This window comes from Mercenaria mercenaria, chromosome 14 (assembly GCF_021730395.1).
Source record: "Mercenaria mercenaria strain notata chromosome 14, MADL_Memer_1, whole genome shotgun sequence".
Taxonomy (NCBI): domain Eukaryota; kingdom Metazoa; phylum Mollusca; class Bivalvia; order Venerida; family Veneridae; genus Mercenaria; species Mercenaria mercenaria.
The window spans coordinates 24640014-24651161 of record NC_069374.1 but is presented as its reverse complement, the minus strand read 5'-3'; the positions used below and the strand labels follow the sequence as shown (position 1 = coordinate 24651161).

The window sequence follows — 11148 nt, the reverse complement described above, 5'->3', positions numbered from 1 at the left end:
GATCTCTAGGTTTGGTCCACTTTTCCGATCTAGGAGGCCATTATAAATATCCAGCATTTTCCGCTTGTTTATGAACAAACGATTGACAAATGGCAAGGTTGTTTTCTCTCACTAATCTTATATAGCAAAAAAATAACTCAGCTCACAGGTACACAGGAACTTCAACACAGTAGTAACAAGTGCTTTCTCATCTTCTGGCGTTTTCTCAATTATGCTTTTATCTTAAAGTCAGTATTCTGTTAAGAACTATTACTTTCACATTTGTTAAGGTCGTCTTTTTACGACTTTTTATAGAAAATAACGTGAACTATTTTGAGTAGAGGGCGACTGCTGCGTGCATCCGTTATCATATTCTTGATCAATAAACTCTTCGACTGTTGTCAATTTTAAAGAATTGTTTTCTTATGACAAAATGTTACTGCATATAATCTTCCCTTTTAAATCAAATGGGTTTATCAGAAACGTGTATATATCACATCTTTTTGTTTATGGGTTCAAAACATTCCAAATCATGACAACGTACGAATGTTGAGTAATGTAACTGCTTTAAAGAGGTGTATGTGTATTGAATGTTAAATAGAATGGTGAAAATAATTTGAATATATGACTTAACTTAAAAGTGAAGTGCGTTAACATGAAAAGGAGACATTGATGAAATAGTCTTTCATTGTATTTACTTATTTTATAAATGAAATATATTGAATTCATATATCAAGCTTATTGATAGAACAAACAAAACCACAGCAGTCAAGATCATACAAATTAAAAACTTAAAATGTTCCTACCGTTTCATAAATATCTATCATAGCTGTCTGTTCTATTTCAAAATTCAGTTCAATTGCTTCAGCTGCATTTGATACTCGTTATAAATGTTTTACATCGACATTATCTTCCCGCAATTCCCGCAGATTTGATTCTCGTTATTGATTTGATTGAAATATAATTGGTATCATCGTCACGTTATTGCTACCACAACTCTAGTTATGGGGGATCCATTTTGTTGCATTCATATTGATGCGGTTGTTGTTGATCACGTCAAAATACAAAGGGAAAATGGAAAACAACAATGATATAAAGATAGAAATGGCCTAACTAATCATAAATGGTATAAAGAGGGCAATTTCAAATGATCGAATTTTCACATAATACTTAACTTTCAACAAGCATTAAGTACTAACAGTTCATCAATTTAAAACAAATTAAGAAAAATGGAGTTCTTTAAATATTTTAGATGATCATTATTAAAATTAATCTTAGATGTCAATCAGTCGTCATTTGTGATATATGTGATATAAGCTTTATCGGAATTTTGACTTGACGGTGCATATCATGCTGATGTCATTAAACCAAAGCCGTCACAAAATATTTTTGTACAGTTTCTGACTTTTGTATCTATAGAGAAAGTTGAGGTCTAATCTCTATACAACTTACAGCTCATTGAATTGACAAAGTCGTACTTTCGTTTTTTTATGTTAGTAGCTCTACATGTTTTGCGATAAAAATGTATTTACTACAATAAAAATCCATAGTGACTAAGTGAGAGATATTCTATAGGACCAAATCGTGACTTAAAAATATTTTAAATCATATCATAGCATTTTGATAACATTTGAAAGACTATTAAAGAACAGCTATTGCACCATACTATAAACAGTTTTGAAAGCCGAGAAAACATGATAATACACTACTAAACGAAGGGAATGAGAAGTTAGGGATGTTGCTGAGCTGTTAAGATTTTCTACTCCATCTAAGAAACTGGTATAAAATCACAGATATAAAAACATAAACTGTCGGAGGGGAGCAACGCTTGACTATTCCACACTCTTGTCAATTGACTGAAAACAAAGGTCAAAAAGCGACATTTTGTTATAATACAAAGTTATGTTACCTGCAAAATGCAAACCAGTTCAACGCCGTGAACAGGTTTGTGAAGTTTCAATCTATTCCCACCAGTAAGTACTTGGATACCAGTTTACATACAAAAATGTAACCTAAAAAATTTGCTAAGTCGAAAAAGGGGCATAATTGTGTAAAAATGCAAAGTACAGTTATGGAACCTCTGCGCTGCATGTCAGATCATCACAGCGAACAAATGACAAAAATTGCTAAGTCGGAAAATGGGCATAATTTTGTAAAAAACAAAACAAAATAGAGTTATGCAATTTAAGTCAGTTAATCACACTGAATGTGTGAAGTTTCAATCCATTCCCGCAATTGGTTACTGCAATACCAGCTGACATACACAAAATGAACCAAATCGGGACACGGACGCCTACGTAAGGGGAAGTTCTCTTAATAGTCGATCTAAAAACACAACGTAATCTAGCACCACGTAGAATAAATGGTAAATGAAAAGATTCAAACTTTGCTTCATTTTATTTTGAAACGTATTTTATCTTTTCCTTGCCATATCATGTGAAAAAAAATAAAATAATATACTGTGCACATGTATTTACTTTTATGACACTAAAAGAAAGCTGGCTTAACATCCATTCTAGGTGCTTCAAAGGAATGACCTCTTCTAGGAAGTTTTCTAGCAGATGCAGGCGATGTTCTTTCCAGTGATTTGACTCTTACTGGCTGTGGCCTATTTTCGGACCTAACACTTGCTACAGTTTTATGAAGAGGCTTCTTAAAATCGTCTTTTTTAAAGCTGCTTTGCCTAGAAAATTCACCTTGGTTACCTCTTGAAATGTCATGCAAAAAGGTTATATCGCGTTTACCTTCATTCTCATTTTCACAAAAGTTCGATTCGAAAGACATTTCTAAATTGTCTTTTTCGTCATCTGGCCAGGGACTACTACTTCTTCCCCGCGGTGTAAACTCCTGATGACCCGAAGAATCGCTCGTATTTCCTTTTTCCAGTCCCGAAGTGAATCCTGAATCTCCGAAATCCGCCTCTGTATATGTTGTTATTATTACAGGTGCTTTGTACATTATACCAGTGGGTTTACGAACATTTTCTTGAGTCTGAGTTCGCAATGGACTGTTTGTTAATGGATTGTCACTTATACTTCCACTACTTGATGTTCTAGAATTTGAACTACGGGAGATAACTGCCTGAGTCCTGAACTCTTCATCGCCGTTTGATATATTATCAAGAAATGGATTAGATCCAGAGCTTGTAAGGTCTTCTGGTTCTTCTTTGATTGACTCAAAACACAAACCAACGCCACCATAAACTCCAGGGTTGATATGTTGCTCTAGTGCCTCTTCAAACCCTCTGTCCGTATCCTCATCAAAAATAGAAGAAACTGGAGTAGAAAGTTCACTATGTGTTGAAGCTGCATATCTCGGATCAATGGTGAATCCAAATCTTAATTCTGAGCTTTCGTGCGAGTCTCTTAGAGTATCTGTATCAGAATCTTGAACAAGTGGTTCCCTAATCTCAGAATTTTCTTCATTCTGAAGATCAAAATCATCCATCCACGGACGTCTTCTAGTCTCTCCTTTATACGGACTTACAGTGACACTACTATTACTACCTGAGCTTGCGTTTTCATCGTCTATACTATTATCTTGCTTTTGAACCATACCTTCTACATTCTGAGCATTTTTCAAGGAAATGCTCTCTGTTCCAGAAACAGAAAAGCCGGTAGAGCCTTCAAGGTTTATTTGCGTGCCTGTATCACTAATGTCCAGTTTATCATTTATCTGATTATCGAACTTCTGACTAATGTTAAACATGTTCATGCTTGGATGTCTGTTATCAGATGATACGTTAAATGTATGTATATTCGGCTGGTTCATAGACAGATGAGTATATTTCATGGTGTTAGCTGTTTTGTCATACCAACTTGCGTTTTCTGAATCTTTTCGTATTAAAGGTGCTCCAAAAGAGGTGCTTTCAAATTGTATATCTTTACTCTTTGCAAATGGCATTGTTCTTATAGTCATATCACTAAGTCGTAAATTATCTTTGTTTTCCTTACCATATGCTTTAACGTTGTTAGTATTAGGCTTAAAACTTGTGTAACTGGATGCTTGTGCACCGTAATTTACTGTATTTACATTACTTGGATATGCTTGAGTGTTCTCTGTCGAGCTATATCCATCGTTTATATCGTCTAAAGGAATGGTGTTTGCGTCAAGTTCGATCTCATTTTCATCCCTTAGATACATTTGACTTAAGTCCTCAAATGTGCTGTAAACCCCTTTACCAGAATTTCCAGTCATTTTCCTTTCGTTTTGATCATTTTTAAAGGTACTAAAAGTATTCACATTAGTATCATTGTTATATACATATGCAGTTCGGGCTTTTACTATCTGAATATCAGTTATTGAATCATCGTCAAGAACTTCATCTATATCGTCATTTGTGTATGCTCCGCCCGTTTCACTTTCAGTTGATGGACCTCGGTTAATTTTGTTTCTGGGTAAACTTTCTGTTAAGTAATCCGGGTGGTAGTCACTAGACATGTAAAAATGAAGCGAATTGCCACTGATTAATGCCGGGCGAGTTTTAGCCACGACTTTAACCGACTCATCTTCAACAGTTGGTGACTTATCTCCTACTTCAAATCCTTCATTAACAAATATTGGCGGTAGGTGCTTTTTGCGCATTAATTCTTTCAAGTCCTTTGTTGACTTTTCTGACGAAGAACGTGCTACATCATGCCTTTGGGCAAATGGTGGTACTTGCTTTGTACTTGTGGAATTGCTATTAAATTGCCCTGTTGGTCGCCTTAATTTATTCTCATTCATAGCAATATCTTGCCTTTGCCTAATTTCTAAGTCCTGTATATCAACTGGTCGTTCATCATAAATTGATGGCGGTCTTTCGACATGCACCTCACCTCTTATTACACCATTTACACGAGCGTCGTGTGAAAGAGGAGAGGGTTCTCTCCTGTCATCATTGAAAAGTGTTTGTATTCGTGTTTGTCCATTAGTCTGAACATGGTCCTTGTGAACAGTGTCAGATTTATTGGACCGCATTGTACCGGTTGCACTGATTCCTCCAGCTCGACCAATACTTGATGGACGAGAAGGTACCACTGAGGCACGATCTCTTTCTCGTTGTGTGTATGACTGTAATGTGCATGAATATGGCTCTGAAAACAAACATGACACTAAGTTACTGCAGAAACACTCACATATGGCGATTTATACAACTAATCCATTTATCTTAGGCCCCCACCCCACTCCTTTGCATAACATTAGATATACTAAGTATAGCGAATTTAAAAACACAATAAAAGGTAAATATATTTAAATTAAGAGTGTGTGTATTTGGTAGGGTTTTAATGAACCTAAGTATATTTTATCGCTTAGCCTCATATTTTAATCAAATTATTTGAAAATAAACAAACATAACGTATTGGTCAGATATATAGCACATGATATAATAGTAGTAAAACAAACTGTATTCATTGTTCGTGCAGGCGGTCACAACGGAGTTTTGGATGTTGATTTTTTATGCAAAAATGCTATCTAACTGACTTTTGGATTCTGAAGTACATATTTATTATGTAGATGTGACTGCCAAATCACACAGAAACAATTTTAATTTTCAGTAATATGACAAAAGAGTTATGGTAATTTGGTAAACTGGATTTATTTCAGCTTTGTCATTTTTCAACTTAATTACTATTATCTACTAGATGTAAGGAATTCATAATGCAGCAAACAACGCCTTACCATCTTCTTCTTTATCCTTGTTTCGAAGCACATGCACCTGCCATTGGTACGTGAGCGCGTGGCGATATCGTCTGCTTAGAAACCAAAGAGTATGTGGTAATAACAATGCTTCTAAGCCTATCATGTAGAGGGAGACGACTTCCAGAATACCTCTATCCACTTTTGTAAATGTTTGAATGCCTTGCATTACCTGGAATAGATTGAGCTTGTATTATTATGGGTGGCATATTTTCATCAAAAGAAGACACAAACAGAAACTGCTAACTCCTGTCCAAATCTTTAGGGCTACTCACAGAGGCACTATAACATGGATACACTCGTAAAATAGTCCATAAAAATATGAATGCATGTATATACTGTTTCAGCAAAGACATTGACTACGTTTTGTGTTATCTGTTCGCTGAAGAAATAACAAAAGTATTAAATGTTCATTGAAAGACTGAAAGAAGTTCTCCGTATTTTCTTTCGTTATTTAACATTAACTTTTTGTTTCTACTTGGTTTTGGTTTGGTTTATCGCCATTTTTTTCGACAGTATTTCAATTATGCAACGGCGAGCAGGTAACCTAACCAGTGTTCCTAAATTCCCTACTAGAAGCAACTGGTTCTCAGCAAATGATCGCCAACTTCTCCACATGAATCAGAGGACAACTGGTTCAAACAAAATGTCCATTATGGAATAGTAACTGGGACAATACGACTTGACATTCAATGTATATCGTATGTATGATAATAGCAAAATGTCGGGTACTGCGCAAACCTCACTAATGCTTAATTTTTCTTGTTATATAATACATATGAAATGCCTTAAATATTTAGTTTTTTGAAATATTATCGTGTCCATAATCTCATAGCTGTTGCAAAATAGAATTATAGTGTTAAAGATATAGTTCTGCGAAATATCTGGATTTGATTGGAGTAAGATTTTTATCCAAGTTTTTGAGGCAACCTTTCTCTTGGTGATCTTTGAAATATGTAGCCATACGTAATAACGAAGATGAATATCTAGTTTCAAAGTAAAACATATATATTATATATATATATATATATATCGCATTTCTCATTCCTTTTATGTGCAGTAATACTTTAGCGAATAAAAGGACTTCGTTTAATACATTTTCACATTAGACAATGTCATTTGAGAGGAATTTCCATGTCGATATTGCTTTCTGTGGTAAATAATTATTGGCACGTGCTAGTGATGAAAGCTTAGAAAGGAGAGACTAGACTGTGTGTTAGGAAACCTCAAAGATGATATTTTGATACCTTCTTCGTTACATGACGGCTTCCGAAAGGAAATTAATAATGCTTGTTTTACACTCAAACTAGTGCCAAAGTGTTGCTTGGTAGGGCATACAAACCTAGTTTTCGATTTAAGATTTGGATAAAGTCTGGTGAATTCATATTAATCTTTAAATTGATTCAAAGCTTACGTTTTTAATAATTCTCATTGAATTAAAAACTAAAGATCATCACAATAAAATTTCACATATTTTATATACCAAAGCATTCGACCTTCGACTGTTAATACTGAACAAATCACCAACTGGTATATATCGTATAAAATGTGCAAACGTCAATACACATTTACTGTTATGAAATACAAGTTCCTTGATATTCAAAACGTCTGTTTGAAAAAAAGAATTATAGCCTTACTTCCAAAGTCATGAAATGTTTTATCTTCGATAGTAAAAAAGTAAACTACAGCTGCGTTTACTTTTTAATTCATTCCTGTAAAATTTCGAAATAAAAATTGCACACTGCAACCACTCTAGCAGCGAGGACTAAATGTTAGAAATTGGTTGTTTTTACACAAGTGATACAAAATAAAAGTACTAGTATATATAATGTTCTATCATAATATACTAAATTCTGATAAGGTATTCAGGCCAGTTCAAAATATTTGGTTTGGATAACCTTAAGTGGAGATCATCTGGGCAATTTTTAAAATAACACTCATTGAAGCGGAGCTTGGAACTTTTTAAAAAGACACATGAGCAAGTATATTGTTGTCATAAAATATACAGAAATATCCAATGTATAATCAAGTAAAACACCAATTTTCATTAACCAAGAAAACATGTGCTAACTAATGAACTACTTTCTCAAAACAATCGTGAACAGTGATAGACTAGCTGCACTTTTTGGTGATTTGTTTCACTGTGTTTTCAAATTTGATGCCAGGAAAAAATGTTTTATGGACTTGCTATGACGCTATTTACATCAGACTGTAAGTACATTCAGTTTGGAGGTACTTTCGTTAGACTATTGATCTACGTCAAAGTTGAGTAAAATAACTTTTTGTAACTGCAAAAATTTTAAAGATACCCAAATAAATAAATGCGTAATATACTGAATATGTTATAAATATGTTTTTACAATAGGGCCCATGTGTGCAAGTAAAACTGTATACACATAAACGATAGCGCCTTAAATAAAATGAATATTTAAGTTTCCGCATTTGTCATTGTAAATGCATGTCAGATCATGCATGTGTATATTCTATAATGTCTTAACTGCTGAAAAACTGTCGATGATTGCTTGTATTGTTAATAATCAAACAAGAATTGTAGATTTCACAATGATTTTATTTTAGATTTTTAGTGTTTCATACTATCGAAGCAGTGAGGATTGATATGAAATAATATCCTTTGTGAAATATTACTTCTCGGAAACATTTTCACATATTGGCACGTCTTAACCATTTCAATTGATAGGAATTGCATTTCCATTTACTGGCTCCATGAATCAATTTTAGTATGAAATAGAACAGTAATGGACCTGCCTATCTGTAGATGGAATCCTCATGCCGCTAAAATGATTGATTTGAATACCACAGCGCCACAGTGTTTCACTGTGTATGAGAAGCCTCTTTTGAGCAAATATTATCAATTTAATACAATTGCAGAATGCTTTGGCAGAACAAAATACCATTTTGTGTTATGCAAAATGAGTTACGTTTACAGTCACGGGTTGTAAAATTTGTTATAATGATTTTAAAATAGAAAATAGAATCAAATATCGTTAATATTTTTACTGTTTAGATAGTAATAAAATCTGTAAAAAGATCATTGGATATGTATATTTTGTAACATAATTACAGCTTGGCTCGACCAATCAAGGGCGTAAAGTTGAATACTCATTTATTTTAGGTTATTAACCTTTAGCCTGCTTGGGGCAAGCGATTTTGCCTTTGCAACCAGTGCAGACCTAGATCAGCACAGTTTGCTATTCAGTCAGTAAATTTTCAATGGACACCCCTTTGAATGATAAGTGGTACTGCCCAAATTGAATGATGGACCAGTCCGTTTTAAAAATTTTAATAGGGTAAAGGTAAAAAGATATTTTGACTGGTCTTAATGTCATATTTAAATTAGTTATATCTATATAAAAATGATAAACACCTTTGTATAGGAATAAGTCATTTTAAACATTTACTTCAAGTCGCTGAGATGCTATCGCTCCAAGAAAACTGGTGCGGGCTGCAATTTACTTCCAAATAACACAGCGGTATAGAACGCCAGATAATCTTAAACTATATCTTGCATAGACGTTTGTCATCTTTCTGGCTAAAAGAAGTTATATGGTGATATTTAATATCAATTTAACACCTCAATAAAAGCAATCAGTTTGGGTGATATACTGTAAAATGTATATCAATAGCGTAGCAGTTAATTAAATAAAGAATAGTCCGCTAATGTTGTTATAACTCAAAAGGCCAAGAGATAAAGATGTCAATCCATACAAAACATGCATAATTGATTTTTATGGCATCCTTTGGGAGAAATGCCGGCTTGAGTTCTGCATAAACGAGTGCAAGTGCAAACCCATTATCAAACCTCTTGAAGGCTGAACTGGCTTTCTGCGTGCATACAAATTATCTTTTTAAGGTACTTTTTCTGCCAACATTTTTCTCAAAAGAATATACTGTTATTAACGTCCTAATGAAGAATTTTATCTTACTGCTTTACTAAATTTTTTGAAATGTTTGCCATTAGCCTAGTACAATACACTGGGAAGATCCAAAATAGAAATTTCAATTAAGCTTAAAAGTCAAAATTTCTAGTAAAGAGTTATTTGAAATTGTGTATTTATGGTTTGAAGAGGTTCCGAGCTTGTTTTATCTGTTACTTCTATAGTAAAGCAAGCAATTGTGTATTTTTCTCACTTCTTCAAATATGTTAGTCTAACATCATTCAATCGGAAGTGAAACAAGTTTTTTTACATATTAGCGCCGTGGTGCGAACACCAATATCAGGGCTTTGTGACCATGCAATTTGCTTTGGATCCATGCTGTTGCATATAAGTGCTGAATTTTATAAACGAATATATAGTATGAATGTGGGGTTAAACGAACAGTTTGGATGTGGGGTTAAACGAACAGTATGGATGTGAGGATAAGCGAACAGTAAGGATGCGGGGTTAAACGAAAAGTATGAATGTGGGGTTTAACGAACAGTATGGACGCGGGGTTAAACGAACAGTATGGATGCGGGGTAAACGAACAGTATGGACGCGGGATTTAATGAACAATACGGACGCGGGGTTAAACGAACAGTATGGATGTGGGGTTAAACGAACAGTATGGACGCGGGGTAAAACGAACTGTATGGATGCGGGATTAAACGAACAGTATGAATGTGAGGTTAAACGAACAGTTTGGATGTGGGGTTAAGCGAACAATATGGACGCGGGGTAAAACGAACTGTATGGATGCGGGATTAAACGAACAGTATGAATGTGAGGTTAGGGTTATACGAATAGTATGAATGTAGGTTAAAACGAACAGTATGGACGCGGGATTAAACGAACAGTATGAATGCGGGGTTAAACGAACAGTATGGACGCGGGATTTAACGAACAATATGGACGCGGGGTTAAACGAACAGTATGGATGCGGGGTTAAACGAACAGTATGGATGCGGGGTTAAACGAACAGTATGGATGCGGGGTTAAACGAACAGTATGAATGCGGGGTTAAACGAACAGTATGGACGCGGGATTTAACGAACAATATGGACGCGGGGTTAAACGAACAGTATGGGTACTGGGTTAAACGAACAGTATGGATGCGGGGTTAAACGAACAGTATGGATGCGGGGTTAAACGAACAGTATGGATGTGGGGTTAAACGAACAGTATGAATGCGGGGTTAAATGAACAGTATGGCTGTGGGATTAAACGAACAGTATGATTGCGGGGATAAACGAACAGTATGGCTGTAGGGTTAAACGAACAGTATGGCTGTGGGGGTAAGCGAAAAGTATGGATGTGGGGTTAAACGAAAAGTATGAATGTGGGGATAAATGAACAGTATGGCTGTGGGGTTAAACGAACAGTATGAATGTGGGGGTTAAACGAACAGTATTGATGTGCATTAATCTGAATATAGTATCAGGGTTTGGCAAAGGGGATACTAGTTGTATGTTTTATGAATTAACCTGTTTCGAAATACTGTTAAATCGTAACTTTTTGTGGGAGTCTTATTTCCTTTAATTTCGTGGTTGAG

General features: G+C 34.9%; 1 protein-coding gene across 1 annotated transcript in view; it reads right to left on the bottom strand.

Annotated features, from left to right (window-relative positions):
* Nucleotides 1-2357: 2357 nt before the first annotated feature.
* Nucleotides 2358-11148, bottom strand: part of LOC123526695 (uncharacterized) — a 33249-nt gene continuing 24458 nt past the window's right edge. Inside the window, exons 3-4 of the mRNA XM_053523077.1 lie at nt 5641-5830; nt 2358-5054 (exon numbers count right to left, since the gene is read on the bottom strand). Coding sequence (XP_053379052.1) covers nt 2467-5054; nt 5641-5830 — 2778 coding nt within the window. The 3' untranslated portion in view covers nt 2358-2466. The remainder of the gene's footprint in view (nt 5055-5640; nt 5831-11148) is intronic.